This window comes from Periophthalmus magnuspinnatus, chromosome 24, assembly GCF_009829125.3.
Source record: "Periophthalmus magnuspinnatus isolate fPerMag1 chromosome 24, fPerMag1.2.pri, whole genome shotgun sequence".
Lineage (NCBI taxonomy): Eukaryota > Metazoa > Chordata > Actinopteri > Gobiiformes > Gobiidae > Periophthalmus > Periophthalmus magnuspinnatus.
Window position 1 is genome coordinate 12,982,483 of NC_047149.1, and position 21,033 is coordinate 13,003,515.

The 21,033-nt window shown below is 39.6% G+C and overlaps 2 protein-coding genes across 2 annotated transcripts; one reads left to right on the plus strand and one right to left on the minus strand.

The window, feature by feature from the left end:
• The first annotated feature begins 1,060 nt into the window (after positions 1-1,060).
• nr2e1 (nuclear receptor subfamily 2, group E, member 1) lies at positions 1,061-8,384 on the plus strand. The gene is made up of 9 exons (XM_033991084.2): positions 1,061-1,413; positions 3,449-3,594; positions 4,083-4,170; positions 4,466-4,701; positions 5,201-5,347; positions 5,574-5,670; positions 6,081-6,230; positions 6,334-6,439; positions 7,528-8,384. The coding sequence occupies exons 1-9, from the start codon at positions 1,356-1,358 to the stop codon at positions 7,688-7,690; spliced, it is 1,191 nt and encodes a 396-aa protein (XP_033846975.1). The 5' UTR covers positions 1,061-1,355; the 3' UTR covers positions 7,691-8,384.
• An 875-nt stretch (positions 8,385-9,259) lies between these two features.
• Positions 9,260-20,727, minus strand: snx3 (sorting nexin 3). The gene is made up of 4 exons (XM_033991044.2): positions 20,522-20,727; positions 12,459-12,554; positions 11,957-12,081; positions 9,260-9,949 (listed from the first exon to the last, which is right to left on the minus strand). The coding sequence occupies exons 1-4, from the start codon at positions 20,681-20,683 to the stop codon at positions 9,844-9,846; spliced, it is 489 nt and encodes a 162-aa protein (XP_033846935.1). The 5' UTR covers positions 20,684-20,727; the 3' UTR covers positions 9,260-9,843.
• Positions 20,728-21,033: the final 306 nt, after the last annotated feature.

Genomic DNA, 21,033 nt, shown 5'->3' on the forward strand with positions numbered 1-21,033 from the left:
ATTGTAAAACCCTATTATGTTCTTTGTCGCTTTTAACTCTCCCGAAGGTTCTGCTGAAGCCTCATTGTAAAGTGCGCTCGTCCTATGGCTTTCCGTTCAAATCAAAAGGAGATCACAGTGATTCCTGGTCGGCCTTGTTAGTATTGGACTTAGCTGTTCAGCTAAAGGCCAGGTTGAAAGACACAACAATGGCTAATTGCAATTAACTACGCCTCTCCGCCTCGCCTTGTCCGCTTAAATCGACACTTTGTGCGCCCATATGGCCCGCGGTGTACCGTGGGAATAGGCACAATTAAAACGGAATATGGATTTCTGCAGTGGCCCGACGAGACCGCAGCAAGCTGTCGAGGTCAGGTGTCAGAGAGCGGGGTCTGGGGCCCATAAACGGCGCGCACCGGGACTCAGGTAAACTCAGACACATTCAGGCGCATCATCAGGTCCATCGAGCCCATGGCTTATGGCCTCATCAGAAAATAAAGCCTATGGGTAAGTTTGCGTCAGTGTTAACATAAAATTTTGGGAGAGGGATTGGCTATGAATTCAAGACTGGTGTAAATCCAAGACTATCAAGGCAAAGGGACAGTCAGTCGGGTAAAATGTCTTCTTACCTACTGTTGAACCTGCAAACCCATTTAAACTGCTCAGGGCGTTAGTGTGACACGTTTTTGATTTTTTGTTTTGTTTGTTTATTCTGGCCCCTCAAATGGGCTAGGGCTTATTACTAAATACAAGACCTGTGCGCAACACTGTTTTAACCCTGTTGTAAATGAACAGGCTGCTATAGCCTAACTCTAGAGCATATTGCCGTAATATTAAAGTTGAAGGGAGAACACGTGTGACTTGTTTTGAGCTGCTCAGGCTCGTTTCACTGCTCACACGCACACGCAGGCAGCGCTCGCCCACGACGGCGGTGACGTCAGGTTGGAGTTTGGAGAAAGCCAAGTGGCTGAAGGAAGCGAGCCCTCCTCCCCCTGACACTTCTCTCAAATGAGCGAGGCTTATTGAAACTGCAGCACAAAGTCACATCGGGTTCGGCTTTAAACACACCTTTACCACTGCACTTTACAACAAACTGCTTAGAACTGTGTCTTTAGCTCTCTCAGAAGCTCCACGTAGCGTTTCACCAACTTTACGCGCGGGCTCCTGCTCTGGGCCTACAGTCGGATTTGCGCCGTGTCCCGAAGCTGCGTCCAGGGGCTTTCATCACACACGACTCACGAGAGGGCTCCGGGGAGCGGGACTATGTGTGAGAGCACGTCCCAGACTGTCACACCGTGAGACACACCGCATCAAAGTGCGCCCAACATAAACCAAGGATTTAACTGGGTAAAGTCTCGCCAACTTCATCGTCCACGATGAGTAAACCCGCGGGATCAACAAGTGGATGTCTAGATATCCTCAGCGTCAAATCGAGTAAGTGTCACCCTTTCCCAGACCCTCACGGGTGTGCTCTTAGCTTTTGTAGAATAGTTTTGAAATTATTCTCAATTGGGGGAAAAAGTTTGTCAAGTGAACACGTTGTTTTTAAAACTTTCATTTGGAGACGTTATATGTACCAGACTTTACTCAAATATATTTCAACTATTTGACATAAGGAAATCAAATGCACCGGGTGAAAAATGAATAAATACACAAATAAATAAATAAATAAATAAATAAATAAATAAATAGACATTTACCCCCAAGAATCTTACTTTCAATTGAGTTTAAATGTAACCTGTTCATTTATTAGGTTATTTGAGACGTCGTCTCCTCAAAACCCTAAAGCAGCTCGTCCTGCCGTGAGGAGGAGACTTCATGAACCTGTATGACACTTGTTGCCACAGTTTGTGTTTTATAACTCTCGCACATTTCTCTACTCTGATGTGTCTGTTGGTGAAAACATTTTCTCTCATTGCCTTATATATTTATGTGGGTAAAGTGCGTGCCATTTACACGTTTATTTCAGACGGTTTTAGGGGAAAAATATAATCATAGCCTATATGATTATTTATAAAGGCTGTTATTGTCATTTGCATCATTCAAAGCCAATGCACATCATTTATTTGGGGGAATAATTTTTGCCTTACACTTTTAAGCTAAATGAAACTTTTTTGCATTTATTTTTTAACAAACTCTAAAAAAATTTTTTTTTTTTGGTGTTTTAATAGGCCTAGGCCTTTAGACTAACCCGCAGCGCGCGTTATCTGCGCGTTTTCTGCGCGTTATGTGCGTACGGGTGGCCATTCAAAGCCTGTGCCGTTGAGCAAACCTCTTGAGTTGTTTTTGCTGCCTCGAGTCCTGATGGTGATTACGGTAATGGAATATGCCATATATCTTCAAGCAATTACGGTGCACAATGGGGACAAATTGGACTCCCACCGAGGGAAGTTAAATACATTTTCCCCCATTCACAACAAAATGTTACCTCATTTTATTTAATTGACTATCTTGAAGCCAGTTACAATTTGAACATTTTTTCTTGGTTTGTGTATCCAATTGATTTTTGTGTAGCATATTTGGGAAAGTATTTAACTTGACTCGGTTTTAGAAAACCCCTTTTTAATTTGCCTGTGCGTAATGAAGACTTGTTAGCCGTGTAACTGGGCCTTTCTCTGTCAAGGTGCATAATAATTTAGAGAGTTGACTTTTTTTTTTCTTTTTTTTTTATCTCTGAACAAATACGCACCAGTGGTCCACAATTAATGGTGTTGTGCTCGTTAATAATGGGCCAATGGGAGCCTCTAATTCCGTCCTTAAGTCATTGTTTTTGCTGCGCTGTAGTTATTCCCATGCTACCCTTTTTGACGGGTCACTGGTGAATCAATGAGCAGGTGGCAAAACGTCAGTGTAATTACATAGACGGCTTTTTCCTGCGCAAGAAAAAAGCTTGCCTCATATGCATACAAATACTGCTTTCTCAGCCATTTGAATACAACATCTTTACAAAAAAACATAGGGAGAAAAAAAAATCACATTTTTTTCATGTTGGCGGGTCCGTTTCCATATACTTCATTTGGTTTGGTGAAACGCGGTGTCACTCCCTAATCCTGGGGCCTATAGACATGGGGATAAAGCAGCTGTCGAGTCCCATTATGAAAGCGAGCTGGCAGCTTGTCGAGATGCAGCCAGTCAGACGAGCTTCAATGGCCTAAAATCATTAAGTTAACACTTTCCCTAATGTCTCCATTGTGCGCCCGGACTTATTGTCTTAGAAGGCCCAGATATGACGCTTCCCACTGGACTAAGTGCCTGCAGCATTCCCATGCTCACACCGCGCCATGTCCATGAGGCTTTCCGTGAGAGTCAAGAGTGTCGAAGAATTAGGCCTACAGTGAAATGCTCAGAAAATCATCATCTATTTGTCTATTATCGTTTAAAGTCGTAACGGAAAACATAGGCCTATTTCAATTTGCTGCTTATGGCAACCTGTTAAAGTGGGTTTTAATGTATCCTTTATCCCCCAAAGGCCGCATACTGGACATCCCATGCAAAGTGTGTGGGGACCGCAGCTCGGGGAAGCACTACGGGGTCTATGCCTGTGACGGCTGCTCAGGCTTCTTCAAGAGGAGCATCCGCAGAAACAGAACCTATGTGTGTAAATCCGGCTCTCAGGTGAGTCCTGCTGTGTCTCTGCTGTAGGGAGATGTGGGGAGTGCTGCAACAGAACACAAATGTCACAACACAAATCACAATAGAATTAGAACCATTTTAGATTTTTTTTTTAACCAAATAAAACTCATTTTAGCCTAAAAGCTATTAGTGTTTGGGTAGGTCAAAGAAGAAGGTTTATCCTCTGTAGTCTATTATGATGAAATGATCATAAGCTAATTTAGCGTCTGTTGCGCACAGGATGCGCCTTTACGCACGGCTTGTATTTTTTGCAGCAGGCACTGCTGTGTTAAGTCTCTGGTGATGACCCTAATTGTGTTATGGCTGTGTCATTAAGTGCGGAGCTAAACAGTGCGCTGCTGAGATCTCAGGTGTAATCCAATCTAATGTGACAAGTGGAGCGCTGGGGGCGCCGTAATAAGCCCCCTCACCTGAAGAGCGTCTCCAGCGGAGTACAGCCTCTAAAATGTGTCCCATGTGTCTCTGAACAGGGTGGCTGTCCCGTGGACAAGACGCATAGGAACCAGTGCCGCGCGTGCCGCTTGAAAAAGTGTCTGGAAGTGAACATGAACAAAGACGGTGAGGCCTTCTCTGTAGAGACTGTTGTGGACTAAATATAAATGTTAATTCACACAATGGTACCGCGATAATCTCACAAGTTGACGTGTATAGCCTATTTCATTATTTTGTATCCAACATGTAGCCTCTACGGTTCATAGACGATATTAGACACCGATAATGGGACATCATTCTGCGGGCAGTCAGTGAAGTGGCTCCAGTCAGAGGGAGCGGGCACAACACTTTTCATAAAGGGGGCATTGAGTGTCGCGCAGATCGTTTATTTACTCTGTGTCACTGTTGTCCCGTTTCACAGCCGTACAGCACGAGAGGGGCCCCCGCACGTCCACTATCCGCAAACAGGTCGCCCTATATTTCCGGGGCCATAAAGAGGTGAACGGCTCATCGCCCCATTTCCCGGGATCCGCTCTGCCAGGACCCCCCTTCTTCACCACCGTCACGCAACTAGAGCCGCACAACCTGGAGATGAGCGCGGTGGGCTCCACGCCAGAGAGGCAAGCCATCGTGGGCCTGGCACAGCCCACACCAAAGGCAGGTTATACCCCACAGAAATCTGTGAAATAGATAGACCTAATCTATTTGATTTGCAACGCCATGCTTCTACACCATTTATATATATATATATATATATATATATATATATATATATATATATATATATATATATATATATATATATATATATATATATATATATATATATATATATATATATATATATATATATATATATAAATGTGACATTTTAAACATAATATTATTATTATAATACATATATTATTACTATTATTATTATTAGCACAGGATATTCTGTCAGGGTTAGAAGTTGACATTCTTGCAGTGATTTAGCAGCCTGTAATAACCTCAAATCCGCCCATTAGATTTGTGGTTGAAATCCCAAAGCTCGCTAATGTGGAAGCAGGTGGCGCTTGGAGTTTGACCTCTGCTGTTGTTGCGCTGTGCAATGAGACGGGCTTATTGTGACGTGACAATGTGCTAATCTTATCGTGTTTGTGTCTTGTGCCCCCAGTACCCCCATGAGGTGAGCGCCACCCCCATGTACCTGTACGAGGTGGCCACAGAGTCTGTGTGTGAGTCTGCAGCACGCCTGCTTTTCATGAGCATCAAGTGGGCCAAGAGTGTCCCTGCCTTCTCTACGCTGCCACTGTCCGACCAGGTACTACTTTCATATTTTCTCCCTCTAATAAGATACAATACAACAATACAAACACTTGTTACATTTTACAGAGCGGCATTTTAGAGAAATAATATCACAATCATTTTCTATCAGAAACTATTATATATTTTGCCAAAATATGTTGGCTTAATTAGTATTTGGAGTCTAGACCTTTAGCCTTTTATCAAACATCTTACAATGAAGGCCTATCACTGTTTTGTTGCAGCTGATTTTGTTGGAAGACGCCTGGAGGGAGTTGTTTGTCCTTGGAATAGCGCAGTGGGCCATTCCTGTAGATTCTACAACATTACTGGCAGTTTCTGGTAAGGGTAACATTGGTCATAAACGTTAAACACATACATACAGTATTACTGTAATGTTATCAAACACTATAACAGGAAATACACTGTAGAAAAAGAGTAGATTTAACCTTAGAAAGAGATTTATTTACTGTGGTCTTTAAAATGTGATGTCTAATCACCTGCACATATGTTAATTTGTTAAAAAACAAAACAAAAAACATCTGTGTTAAATAAAATGTTGATCTTATTTATGTAGCCTCTATGTGATGGCTGCAACAAAAGTTACAAGTAAAATTATTGGTTAGTTTTAGTTACACTAAAATAATTAGGGGAGGCTCGGGATCTTTTATCAGATTTGGAAAGACTGCCTCAATTAAAATGTTGACATTTCAAATTACATGTTTCCTATCTGTGCTTGATTTTTCCCAAAGGGATGAATGCGGATAACACAGACTCACAGAGGCTGAATAAGATCATGTCAGAGATACAGGCTCTTCAGGAGGTCGTCACACGCTTCAGACAGATGAGGCTCGATGCCACCGAGTTCGCCTGTCTGAAATGCATTGTGACCTTCAAAGCTGGTGAGAGCCTCGTCCTATAGAGCTGCCATTAGTGGTGAACAAGCCTGTGTTATTAGCCAGCCAGAGCATATAGGATAATGTATATTTATTACACTGTCTTCAGTTCCCACACACGGAGCCACCGAGTTAAGAAGTTTCAGAAACGCTAGTGCCATCGCTGCGCTACAAGACGAGGCCCAGCTAACGCTGAACAGTTACATACACACAAGGTAAAGTAAGAGTGTCTTTGTCTTGAGTCAAAAAAGCAGTAATTATAGCATGTATTTAGAATGAGTGGCTAAGGCTAAAGCTGTGAGTGTGATGTAATTTGCCACAGGTGCTGCTGATGAAGGCTTAATTAATGCTGATTGCATGCAGATGTGCAGTGATTGGATGGGCTTAGAATGATTACATCATCAGTAATAGACGCTCATATGTAGTGTTTCCCCACAATATAAATTATTTACTTGTTTATAAATTATATGCATTTAACGAAGGTTTTGATAACTTATTTTAAAATGTCAGCTCTAACTTACACAGTCTACTTGTGTCCCATGATTTGTTAAATTACTTAAACAGCTACCAGTTTGGCTGAGTAACAATAATATAATTTTTTTTTTTGTTATCAAATGTTTATTAATTTTGATAAAAACTATATACAAACAAACATCAACATAACATAACAGGTCCAGGACAAACGAAATAAAATAAAAACATTTGTGTACATCTGTACATCCACATTCACTCTAGGCTTAGAAGAATTTGAAAACAATATGACATTCAATTGCCTATTGTATATTTCACAAAAAGGTAGTTTTAAGATCAGACACTATTTGGATCCAAAGATTAATAGTTTTCTCTTTTGCATTAATCATGCGTGCTGTGGACAATTCCAAGTAAGCAATGTCAATAAATGACAGTATCCATTGGTGGTGAGACAAGGAGTGAGGGGGCTTCCATCTGACTGCAACCATTTTTTTCGCAGCTGTTAGGCCACACAGAAAAACCTTTTCTTGCTCTTTGTGCAAGCTAAGCAAAGATATGTCATTCAGAATCAAAACCATAGGTGATAATATAATTAATTTAAGTTAAATTAACACAATTAACTATTAATTTTAGTTATATTAATATTACCCATACCTCATTATTGTCAAGGTGTGGATGAGCTGATGTTATTCATTTGATTGTGGGGCACTAAAACACCAGTTTGAAACAACTGGTTGAGTTTTGAGAGGCACAGACTAAATAAATAATCATGTATAATAATCATGCATGTATGATTGAATAGTCTCCTTAACAAATGTGCTCTGTGTTGTAGGTATCCCACTCAGCCGTGTCGCTTTGGGAAGCTGCTCCTCCTCCTCCCCTCTCTTCGCTCCATCACTCCATCTACCATTGAAGAGGTTTTCTTCAAGAAGACCATCGGCAACGTGCCCATCACCAGACTGCTCTCCGATATGTACAAGTCCAGCGATATATGAAGCACTCACAAAAGACTTTGAAAGATGCTTGAATATGGACAGCAAGCTTCCCTACAAAGGGACATGTCTGAGCACACAATCTCTATAGAACCATTTCTGCCTAATAGGCTCCAGTGAAACAAAACTCGAAAGACCTTATTGACTAAGTAGCCTTTTAACAGATGCTCTAGTAAAGATTAGCTTATAACTTTCAGTACAGACATTTGTACCATAATTAACAAAAATGCAATTTTGGTATAGACAAAGTGAAAGTCTACCATGTAAAATATATTGTAGGGAGTACACTTGACAAAGAAATGTTTTATCTTTTGTGTCTATGAGACCAATGATCTTGACCAATTCAATCTTTAATTGCTATATTCAATCCCAATGGAGCAAACCAAAAAGGGTACAACATGTGTGAGCTGCTGTCTCTGTATGGGGCTGAAACCAAACTAGATTTATCAGAATACAAACTTGTGCAGGTTCTGAAATGCATCCTGTGTAACACTGATTTTAAAGATGTGGTAAATATGTAGTTCACGTCCCATTTGAGGCACAGAAGAAAAATGTGTAAAAGTCAACTTTGTAAAGTTAGACACTAACTGAAAAGTACATTCAGCACTTGGAAATGTGGTTGTGGCCTGTGGTGTTTTTAATTTTGCCTGTAAATATTTGAAGTTATAACTATTTAGAGTTGTAACAATGGAATAAAGAGTAAAATAAAATTATCTGTGTCAGAAGACCACATTTGCTTTTGCTTTCAACGGGTGAACATGCCAACTCATTTCAAATGTCATTTCAGATATTGCACAAACATGCAACTGTAAAATTTACCACACAAGTGCATAAATATGACTTTTTAATAACCACTTTGGAACATTACACTTTTTTTCACAGTTTGTTTTATTTAAGCCATTTTTTGCAACTTTTATTTGTGATTTATTATAGAAGATATACTTGGTATTGGAAATTTGCTTAAAAACAACAATTTCAATAATAATTAAAATATTTTGCACCTGTATTATATTTGTAGCTCCTAGTCAGATGACTTTTTCCTGAAGATGCCATTGAGGATTTTTGACAATTCAAAAGGCTGAACATTTACTTTGAAATTGTTGATTGCTGTGGCAACAGCCCCTTTCAACCACTCTGAATTCCATGGGTTAAGGCTGTAACTAATAATTATTTTACAATTCGACGAATCTATCAATTACTCGTAATCAACAATCGATTAATTGAATAATCAATTAGTTGTTTACTTTGCAAAAAGCCTGTGATAATGAGATTTTTACTAAATTTGAACTAGATAAAACTATTGTGTTGCTTGAGGTCATCCTCATGGAGAATCTTTACAAAGTTGGTTCATCAAACATGTTTGATGCAAGTTCTTTCAAAAATTGGTATGTTTTGGTGCTTATGCGTAGACCATTATACCAGATAACAATTACTCCATTACTAAACTAGACAATTATTTCAATAATCATTCAGTTGTGATTTATTGATTAAGAAGGATATTTCCTTAGTGTTAAGTAATAAACATTTACAAATGATACAATCAACCTCAAAGAAAAGTAAAAAACTGCATGGTTAAACATTTCATCTATTTTATTGGAAAATCTTCAACATAAACAAAAATGGCACAGCAGTATACAAATCTCATTATGCATATAGCCTGTAGAAATACTGCAGTTCCCTCTGTGTATAATCCTTGCTATAAAATCTTTGTGGTTACGGGGAAGGTGCTCTTAGATGACACACACATGCTGAGAGTCTAGGCCCAGTGTGTGTTAGATTGCATGCCAATACAGGACACTGGAGGAGAGCTCAGCATATACACAGAAGAATATGTAACTATAGAAATGAATCAGGGCTGCTAAATGATAAATAGATAATATATCCTTTAGTGGCATTTTCAGACATAAACAGAATGTACTATAAATAACTTTCACCACAGCTGTGTTGGACAATCGTGACAAGAAAGTGAAAACATAGCAGTCGAACATAGTAGAGGCAGTGGACTTGAGTGTTGGGAGCGCAAGGTAAAATTGAAATGTTTTTGTATTGTTTTTTGAGAGAAAGACCTGGAGCAGTGAAAAAGCTTTGGGTTGCTGTTGTTGTGGGGTCCAGTTGAAAAAGCGTCCCGACTGGTTCTTGGTTCCTGGTTCTTGGTTCTAAGCTTGTCGGACTTTGGATGGGGTATAGCTCCTGTCCACGGTGTCCTCCTGTAGAAACATGTGCAGGCATCGCTCGTTCTGGGCCAGAGGGTGACCGGCCACTCTGTAACACACAGCAGAGGTAGAGAGGTATATATGTATTAGACAACTACATTTACTTTTTCTGTTGGTCTTGCCTTTATAGGTCTAGACTTTTTAGGAAGGCTGTGTCACCTATTCACTACAGAATACAGTTATGAAATGGACTATAGTTTCATATAATTCTTTAGTATTTTATGTATATACAAAAGGCTAGGCAGCATGGTGCAAAAATAATTAAAACTACTTACGAATTACTACTAAACTGATCAACCACATTTTTTCCTCATGTGGGTTGATAATACAATTCCATTTTGTCTTCTTGTAAATACAAACAAATATATAGCTAAACTCAAATTAGATTAAATTTAACAAATTATGATTTTTTTCAATTCCAGTGACATGCAACACACTAAAATATCCATATTTATTTCTCTTGTCAAAACGCCACACCAGATGCTTTTAATGGCTTTTAAGGCAGCAGAACCACAAGCTTAACATTTAAAACAAAGTAATCACAATTTCATTAAAATGAAAGTGAGTAGTGTAGTGACCTATAACTGCATTACATGCTATGTGATAAAGAACCACTCACCCATTCTCTCTCTCTCTCACACACACACCCCCACACGCGCACACACACACAACTTATGCAGACACTGAGGGCAAGGTGGGTTAAGTGTCTTGCTCAAGTACACAACAACAGCATTTATCTGTGGGAGCTGGAATCGCACCGCCACCTTGTGACTCAGTGGATGTGACTAATGATGTTTTTATATCAAGAACGGGATTCAAACTGCTAGCCTTTGGATCAGTGGACGAACATTCTACGAACTGAGCTACTGTCTCCCCAAGTGCAATATAAATGTTAGTCAATATTTTGTTATTACAGTGTTATTATGCATTTATATTAATATCTACTTAGAGAGATTGTATAGTCTGGGACAGTGCTTATGCAACGGCCACCTTGACATTAGATGCACTAAATGACATCAGCTCCATAAATGGCTTTCACAATGACATAAGTTGGATGAAAACCAGTCTGTGCACCTGGGCCTGAAAATATTTTCCAATCATTTTTGTCCAAGATCACATTGTACACTTTTCAAAGATTTCAACATGTAATAGAAAATACTTGAGAAAAAATTAAGTGGCCCTGCGAGCGACTGGAGGACTGGCAATCACTGCATAGATCAAGAGGCTAAGAAATAAATGCTTTAATACCTTTGGGAAATTTTTATCTTCATGACTTGACGCACCTGACCCCAGTGGATTTTACGATTGTTAGGCATTTTAATCAAAGATGTCCACTCTCTCTCCTCCTGCTCACTTATCTGTTAACTATCCTGTTTGACATTCTTAGATTAGTTCATAACAATACTCTCAATCAGAGTTGTGGAGTGCTACTGAACAATGGTGGCATTTTACATTTGTACGAAGCAAAGGAAATCTTAATTGCCGAGATGCGATCCTCATCCTAGTTTAACATATTTATGCTTTTTAATTCTCCCTTCTCCGTCTTTTTTGCACGCTTAATAGTCCAACAGGAAACGCTGAAACATTTGCACATGAAACAAAGATAATGGCCAAGTCTGCAATCAAAGCAAATAATTACAATCACTGTGTAACTTTTATTGTTGAGCAGCTGAAAATGAGAACACACTGGTTCAAAAATAAGCAGAGGTGCTCACTCCGGCCCATGTAACCACGCGCTATAATTTGAGCAGCAATTATCATAAATTACCCATCAACAATAAAACAAATGTGGGAAAAATTGTGTTGAGGGGGTGCACACTTGAGTCTTCATTGCTTGTTCTTGTCGTTTTGCAAAGTAATTATATAAGTGATTTGAGGACTGAGAAAAAGGCTTCAACTTGTTAACAATGTGAAGAAAAGTGAAAAAGTTGAATCAGCTCGAGTAGCTAGCAATCGTTAGAAATGTTTCCTTGTTTGGCAGATTTAGAATAAAAACTCAAATGATGTAACAGGGTATTAATGATTTTAACCTGAGGGGCGGCAGAAGAAAACTTACTTGTTGAGAAATTGCTCCAGTCCCTGTCGTCGCTCCTCGATGAAATTATCGTCAAAGATGCCATCGTCTCCACGGAAAGGAAGTTGCCGGAATAGAGCTTTACCTGGAAGAGGTGGCACAACTACCTGGGAAAAAAAACATAAAAAGACTGAAAAATAACAAAAAATATTTACTATACTGCCAAAGTTTGACCAATAACAGTCTTTGTCTATGCAACTTGAAGTAAGATATATGTAATGTAAATTAAGTATCCAACCAATGCATGTGTACCATGAGTTGGGAAGACAATGGCTGCTTTTGTTGACAATCATTTAAATAACTAAGTGACTGATCAGTGTGAAGCCTGTAAATCTGTGGAATGTCAAGACCACAGTTTTATGCTATAACCAGATGGAAATAAATAGCTGTAAAATCGAATAGAGCTGGGCAATATCGTGATAAAAATCTAACCGTCATTTTGTGTGTGTGTGTCCATGTAGTCTTGACACTATTTTGGCCTCACCTTGCTCTCCCGCTCCAGCTCTGTTCGAAGCCACTCAAAGTCACTGTACCTTCGCCGCACAGATGATTCCTTCAGCTTGAAGATGGGCAGGTTTGTCTGTGGACACAAAGAGCACATATGTTCAAATCTGTATCCATTTTAATTGAGCATTACACTGTTCATTTAAAAAGGTCAAAGATTCACATCAACACAGTTGAATCAACACAGATTAGAACACACATTAACACAGTTTTTTATAGACATTTCAAGTTTTACATGTAATATTAGCATCAAGTATCCAACCATGTGCAAATATAAGACAAGACATGACTTATTTTTGTAACACCAATTGCAGCAAACAGCAGTGCCAACCAGATGAAAAAGACATGTTACATGGGACTTGGTCCACAGCCTTGTGTTATCGACTTTGAGACCACAGAGAAAAAAGAAAAACAAAGACCCTTTACAGCTGAACCGACAAGAGGAGTTTAAAACTGGCCTCCAGCTTTAAAAAGACAAAGTTCACTTTTATTTGGATCACCAAGGTCTGTCGCTCTCAAAATGTTTTGCCATTTTCCCCGCACTCGCCAAAGCGCAGATGTGAGCATAATTCTAAGTTGCTGTTGACAAGCACTTGAGCGCAGAATTTCATATTAAAAATGGGGGAGCTGATTCGACATTGACGGAGAACATTGAAGCAAACAGCACATTTGAGCACAATGCCAAAGCTCTTCACTTGTCCTGACAGCACATGGCCGTGCTGCCACAATGTACCCACGACACTCTGAATGAGCATTTCATTGGCAGGCCACATTCACAGAAGGTCAGAATTCATGGAGGAAAGGAAGAGCAGGGGAAAAAAAAAAATTCGCAAAAAGCAAAAGCAATTGAGCAAGTGGATGCAGAGAATACAGTGTGAGCAGCGGACAGATCGATGGGTGGGCGAACGACTGTGAGTTAACTAGGAGCCTGAGTAAAAAACTGATCAAAAAGAAAGGGGTGCGTGCGTAGCCATAAAGGAGTACTGAAGAGGCAGCAGTCCCCCCGGCGCTCAGGGACTAATTGAGGACGAGAGTCTTGTCCTCCCATGGACCTCTTACTTGGTTTTCCTCATCCACAATAACAAGCCAAATCTTCTGCCCTTGAAGCTCCTCTTATGCTTTCTCCTTCGTAGAAATATAGATTTGTCATCTTTTGTCAGGTTGTCAATTTTGGTCTGAAAAGGTAGATGCTTTGGTGAAGTCTATTCATTACGTGCATTACCGATTTTGTGGTCAATTTTGCATGTAGCATAAAGTTAATACACAAAATGCGGGATAGGTCTGGTGGACAAATCTATTCACAGCACATTTAATTTATGATACAAATCCCAACAAGTTTGTAAACTATGGTTAAAACCCCCCCCCAAAAAACAAACAAACAAACAATGTACCAGTACTCAGACGCGAATCAATAGTTAAACTATAATACTGAACCTATACTGTAGACTCATTTGGGCCATTTGGTGTTGAAAATAAAATAGCATAGTATAAAATTTATATTCTAATAATTTGAATAGTAAAGAAGCCAAGAGTTAAAGAAACAGTTAATCAGCATATATTGTCTGTAAACCTGTTTTTAAAGTTTTATATGGACTTATATGTTTTGTTTGTTTTTCCAATTAGAGCAAGAAAGAATGTCTCTATTGTCCAGGTAGGGCCCATAGCAAATTCTGTCAACCCTTTTTTATTATTAAAACAATTTAGGACTGAATGAAATTTTTTCTTGGCTATGGGCATAGAATATTTATTTTTAGTATCAACTATAGATATTGTGACAACACTACAACAGAGAAGGAAGCTCTTAACATGTGCCTGAGACACAGTATTGGTGGTAATGTATTAACTACATAATGGCACAAATCACAGAGGTTAAATTACTCCTTAGCCCCTCCCCTCTTTCCCATCCCTCCCCTTAGTGGATGTGAAGTTCAGGTGAAGCCCCCCCCCCTCCTCCATCCTTTTTCTCCTGTTTCCCAGGTCAGAGGAGGTGGATTATGAGGCTTTATCGCTCTGTGCTGCAGTACTGGGGCCCTGCTGCGTCATGTTACCTCACAGCGTGGAGCGCACCAAAGTTAATCTCCACAACAACAGATCACAGTTACAGGTAATCTGCCACCGCAGCGGCCATAATCCCATCATGTGTGCACACTAAACATGGCCGACAGCAGCGGCACAACAGCTCTGGGCTGACATTAACATAGTTGATCATCTAAAGGAAACTAAAGGACAGTTATTTGACAGTTTATTGAAAAATAAAAAAATTGTAATCCGTATTTATGCAGTAATCCAAGTATGACTCTATTCCTCCTCTTCCTGATTTCACATCTACTGTCCTCAAAAACAACAATAATTTTAAAAGATAAAGTATTTAACAAAAAATGCATGGTATTTGCTTTCTGGATTTGCCATGTGTAATTATGTCTCAATAAAATAAGTTGGGTTGAGTACCATTAAAAATGGTCTTTGGAATTAAAAAATATTGTTCAGGTAGTACAAAAACTGCTTGGCTTTTTTTTGTATTTTGATAGAAAGTTTTTCATGCCTCGAGGGTCCCAGTATGGTGGTAATGAAAGTTGCTAGGTAGTGATTAAGCATTAATAAATTATCATTCTTTTTCCATCAAGGAGTAATAAGCATCTTAGATATTGAAAAAAAAAAATCTTTAGGTATGGCAGGTATCGCTAACAAAGCACAGTGCTTGATACAGAATTTGAAGGTACCCAGGCCTAAACAAGACCAATACCACAAGCTGATTTCTGCAAACATGAAACTCCCATTTACTGCCGAAGATATTTCCAGTCACACACAAAAACCAAAAACCATTTGAGCTGGATAGTCCACACCGAGTTAGCGCTAGGCCACTCCTCTGAAGACAATGGAGGGGGTAAGGAAATAAAAGTCACCTGGTTTTACAATACTCTCTCGCTCTCCTTCATACCCTGTGATTAAGAGATTGGCCTGGCAGGACAAGGGGAGAGAAAGAGAAAGCCGAGAGTGAAGAAGCACACACACGCACACATCTACTACGCACGAGGAGGCGGTGCGTGGGAGCTTCTTGAGTCAAAGATCATGTTTCTCTTGGCCTCTGTTCTCTTCATGGCTGGTTAGAGGTTAAGACCCGGTTTCTCAACTTACGGACCCCGGACCAGTGTTGAGGACAGGGGACCGGCCCACTTTCACAACGAAGAGGGAGGTTTAAAAAGCACACTTTCTATAAAAAAAAAAAAAAGAGACAAAAGAGTCAGAAGAGATGGTGTAATCAAATGGGAAAGAAATACTGAGGGAAAGTTGAACAATATGAGAACGGTATTTCTGTATTAAGTGGAAAATGTGACTGTACAATCATAACTGAAACTGAGATGCCAGTAGCTCTCATACAGGTGCATCTGTAGGATCTGGTAACACAATGTAAGGAACTCATTGTGCTTTCTGATTAGAATATTGGCTTCAGGACTAAAACATAAACGGTAATCAAATTTGACATCACGTAAAAGGTTTTTGTAATTTGATTTGTAAAATCAATGTCTGATTTGAACATATTTACTTCAATAATGAGTACACAGAGTAATTAACTTTACAAATGATTTTAGAAAGATCCAGACATGTTAACTTTTATTACAGGTCCAAATCTATCATCTTTAAAACACACAGAATAGCCAAACTTGTGCACATTTCATAACATATTATACTGATAAGATGAAAGACTTGAATGCAGCGGTGGTAAATACTTCACCACAAACAGTAATGGTGGATGTTTTGTAAAAGGGGGCATAAAGCTACACGTATCTTTCTCACTGCAGATATTCCACCTTCTCTCTCCATTATGAGCAGGCAAGAGGCAGCCTGGGCTCTATACGTAGAGCATGTTATTCATAATGCTCCTAACACAATACCATAGACCCATTGAAACTGGTTGAAAAGAGGGAGAACCCTTAAAAACAGTGTGTGGAGACAAAGATCACTCATCTGCCTAGAGAGGAGTTCAAGGCTACCGTGCATTAGCTTTTAGCAGCATGGATTAAGTCAAGTTTGAGAGCGAGCATCCTGAACCTCCCCCCTTGGCCCCGTCCCACCCCTCTCATATACTCTCCTTTCACAATAATGGCGTTAAAAATGGCAACATAATGCTGTCTCATTGCATCATATTGCAAAATGGGGTAAAAATGACTAGGAACAAAAGGGCTGGGTCTACGGGTCTCTCTTTCATTCTCCCGTTACCCTAACTCTCCAGCCCTCCATGACCTGACAGGCTAGCCCCTCCGCAACTCCCGAGCTGGCAAAAAGCTGCTTTGTTGCCATAGTATCAACTCCCACTTTTGATACTGTCATTTCAAGTAGGATATGGTAGACTTGATACAATATGTTCCCTATTTCCATTAAAATAGTTGTCGAAGAGGATGCTGTAGACTTTGGATTACACTTGACTGTGTCTGACAAGCCCTCCCTCCACGCCTCCCCCCTCCCCTCACATCTCTCCCCCATTTTATTAATGACCAAAGGCCCCTGCACCAATGCCCAAATGGAAAAGAAAGAGCAAGGAGAGGAGGGGTAGTGAACCAAGTGAGAGTGAGACACACAGCTATAAGAGGCCTTTTATGTACTCGTATCCATAAACAACATGCAATCCCAAAGTTTGTGATGGGAAAAGGCTGAAGACAAAATAACCTCATACTCCCTTTTCCCTATTTTTAGATGTGCCCAATGCAATATGATTTACAATATATTCAATTTCCAGCAATATGTTATAGAAAATGTTACCATTACTTGTTTCCTAAAAAATGCATACCAAATACATTGACAGTAAACCAAGAAATCCAAGTTGGCTCAGGCAATATCCGCTTGGGAGAAGGCTGAAAGAGCAGAGTGGAAGCAAATATAAGCCCCGCTGTCAACAACTGACGACACAACCTGATGCCAGTGCAAACAGTTGGTCTCTCTCACAATAAAACACCATCTTTGTGTCACTGGCTGCATGAGGAGTTTCTTAGGATGAGGGCAAGTTTACACAACTCAAGGATAGTCTCTATGTGATGGGCTCACTGACCATGGTGGTATAAGGATGTAGAGCGGTGCAGGGTGGCTTACTGGCCTCCCATGGGTGAAGGCGGGTAGGGGGTGAGGAGCGAGAATGACCCCCATCTCCCCCGCATCCTCAGCCCGGTTCATTCTTCTCTCAATGAAGGGATTAGGGAGACTCTCAGCGCAGCCACAAGAGCTCTCTTGATTTTTGCTGGACTACTGAGCAGGGTAGCACTGACATGAGAAAGAGCTGTAAGAGCTAAGTGTATAATGATTAGATTAGTGAAACTGTATTAATTCTAAATATCATGCACAAGCCAGAGACATTATGTATTTCAGAGGAACTCTTTGTCAACCTGAAGCTCTGATAAAAAGAGGAGGGGGGTGGAGGAAGACAGACGCAAAGCAAAGTTGACACTGCGTTTGTTGATGAGTGAGGGATGCGCCGCTTCTTCTCTGCTCTTATGCAAAGCAGGGTCACACAAGGCTATGAAGTGCACAATAATGCTGATTACACGCTTATGCTAATTATTATACGCTAATCAAGTACAGTAGCCTTACATTCTGCGCTAACAATCGGAGACTGCTTCTCTTCCCTAGACCACTTCTTTTAGGTGCATAAGGAAACTATAAATACACATCATCAAAATGTGGAGGCCACTAACTACAGGGGTGTCAGTCAACTGATGACACTTGAAAAGCATCAGACGAAGCAATCAGATCACTGCCTGACAATTTCACTTAGTCCTCCTTATGCATGAAATTAAAATGTATTAATAAAGGCATGATTAATTCTGTCACCAATTCAAGTAGTTATATACATAATTATGTCCAGATTGCAAGAAAAACTTCTTTAGTTTGCACAAGTTTGAAATAGCATATTGATTGATATTTTATTATTATGGATGATAGCCTATAGATTTGTGATTGTGGCACGTTAAAGGCCACCTATAGAACTGAAATATTGGATTCAGGATGTCCTAACAGTTTACTGTGACTGACTCACCCCACTGAAAGTCATATTATATGTCTACTACACAACATAGCAAAAGCAAAATTCAATTACTTTGTCAATGCTATGGATCATACTAAACAAAGCTACTTGCTGAAAAGTGGAGCCCTTCTGTCAAATTCGACCTGCCCTAAACACACTAATGGATCAAATATTTAAGCTCAAATATATGGGAACAGAGCCCAAATATAGGAAAACTAGGGCATTTTTATGTTTTAATAACACATTTATTCTTACATTGCATTTTCTCTTTATTGCTTACGTTACTAATGCCTTTATTTGTAAACATAAATACTATCTAGAAATGTGTTTTGGAAATAATATATTCTATTTCATATAGGTCTAACTGTAATAATATGAAGCAGTGACATTATGATACACCTTATTCATTTTCGTCAACATCCATTCATTTAACACTGCTGTGTTATTTTAATAGATATATGAGTGTTCCACAGCACTGTGTTCTGCTGCTGTCTGACTTTTTCACAATAAGACTCTTTCTGCAGTGGAAATATACAGAGACTTTTATCGTGTAACTAAGGAAGCGATGGTCATACTAGCGAAACCTTGACACTTTAAACAGCGGAATTTGTTTGCTTGCTTACTTATCGTATTTTTGGAAGTATTGCTTGGTTATTTTCAACGACATGAGAGAAACACCGCACATTTTGCAAACGTGCTCCGGGATTTTCACATCACACGAGAAGGCAGGGCAGGCACAAGCGCACCAAAATTGACAGCTTTAAGGAAAACACAAATTAAGAACTCTGTCACACTATACACAGGACCAACAATTAAAATGGGGCCAAATGTGAACCCATTCCATGATTGGAGTAACACAAGTTACTTTTTATTGACAATGTAAAGTGTTAATAGCAGCAATAGAGCCCAGGATCTAACGGCAAAAATATTACTGGCCAGACATGCAAAATATCCACTGAGACACATAGCAATAACAATGTCAAGTAAGTAAATGAAGTAAATAAAAGGGCCACAGAACAACTCGATATGCTGCTGGGTTACTACTGCTAAATTAATTTATCATACAGTAGTGTCAGTGTCTCTTTTGAATGAATGCCATGTTTAGTATTAACTACTTAGCATCTTAAAATCTTCACTGGTTTAACATTAGGTTAACTAAAAATCCCGAGCTGTGTTTGTAAAACTGGAAGCAGGAAGGGATTTGGGGTGAATCAGGGATCAGTGTACATTCTGCCTGTGGTCCGGAGAAGCTGACCTGTGGACTTTTGTTTCCTTTTAGGCCCTCAGTATTCAAAAAGTTACAAACTGAGTTTAAGACAAATAAATGTGTCCGTTTCAAAAGCAGTGTGTGTAAGATCAGGCAGCTTACTCATAATGATAGGCTGCTGATTATTTTGTGTAACCGCTATTGTTATCTGTTCCCAGAGGCAGAAATGGGGTGTGGCGAAAGTTCTTCCCTCAAGTGTCCTAGCCTTCTTAACTTCTGGAGAAAGCTCAAAGTTAAACAATGTAAAAGTTACAGAAATAGATTATAATGTTAAATTACTTAATTATTATGAACTATATTTACGCACTCACAGCACAGTACTACCCCGTGATCAGTAAAGTAAACAAATCCTTATGATGTAGAAGTTTGACTTTAGCTAGTGTTATATACAAGAGGATCATCATAGACTATTGCTTTGCATTTTAGATAATATTATAGAAGCTAAAACTACAAAACTGTGATATTTTAACTGATTCACAATAGCTGCAAATAATTCCGTTAAATCACAAATAACGGTAAGTTTGTTAGCCACTTAGAATAAGAGCTAGCAGTAACATGCTAACTTGACAACCATTTTTAGTGGATAGCTTTAGGTGTGACAAGATATGAGGATGATTCTCCTTAATAATACTTGCAGATTGTACACCTGTAGAAGCTGCTATGCTGTCTGTGAGTGTATTGTAATTTGCAATATTTTGTGCACAGTAAAAACGTAAGCCTAGCTTCAGAGCTAACGACATTGGCACTTATGAGAGCAGCTCACCTTCAGTCTGACTTCATACGTGGTGTATCTGCTTCTGCCAACCCCGACAGTCTCAGGATTGCTCACGTCAATCTCTAGGAAGTTACTCGGTGGCCCATAAGCGTCATTTAGGTTCTGTGGCTTGGTAAAAAGCCTTCTTGTATCAGCTATGGTGTTAGCCATTTCTCCAGAGTCCTCCCAGCAGCTTTAACTGTCAAGTTTTCAAGAAGACAACAAAATGATACTTTCCGACTTTACCTTCAAAGTAAAAGGATTGTCCAATATAGTGTCATTGTTCTGGATTATAATGCGCATACCTTCCTTTGCATGCTCAATTTAGGAAATAATATATTTTATTTTCAAACACAGATATGCACATTTACATTACACCGATGTACTTAAAATTCCATTTTATTTTATTTTGAAATCTTTTCATCAGAGTTCCTGTTCCATTTCTCTGTCGTCGCCACCTCTGTAGCGGGGTGCTTCCGATCAGCTGAGGTTCAGCTGACGGGACGATCACCTGCGGTACT

What these genes read in the sequence shown, in the direction of transcription:
- nr2e1 (XM_033991084.2), top strand. Translation starts at nt 1,356, where the DNA reads ATGAGTAAACCCGCGGGATCAACAAGTGGATGTCTAGATATCCTCAGC. An exon ending in TGTGTAAATCCGGCTCTCAG is followed by an intron (nt 3,595 to 4,082) that starts GTGAGTCCTGCT and finishes GTCTCTGAACAG; the next exon opens with GGTGGCTGTCCCGTGGACAA. An exon ending in AACATTACTGGCAGTTTCTG is followed by an intron (nt 5,671 to 6,080) that starts GTAAGGGTAACA and finishes TTTTTCCCAAAG; the next exon opens with GGATGAATGCGGATAACACA.
- snx3 (XM_033991044.2), bottom strand. Translation starts at nt 20,683, where the DNA reads ATGGCTAACACCATAGCTGATACAAGAAGGCTTTTTACCAAGCCACAG. An exon ending in AGCTGGAGCGGGAGAGCAAG is followed by an intron (nt 12,082 to 12,458) that starts GTGAGGCCAAAA and finishes TTTTTTTCCCAG; the next exon opens with GTAGTTGTGCCACCTCTTCC. An exon ending in CTGGAGCAATTTCTCAACAA is followed by an intron (nt 9,950 to 11,956) that starts GTAAGTTTTCTT and finishes TGTGTGTTACAG; the next exon opens with AGTGGCCGGTCACCCTCTGG.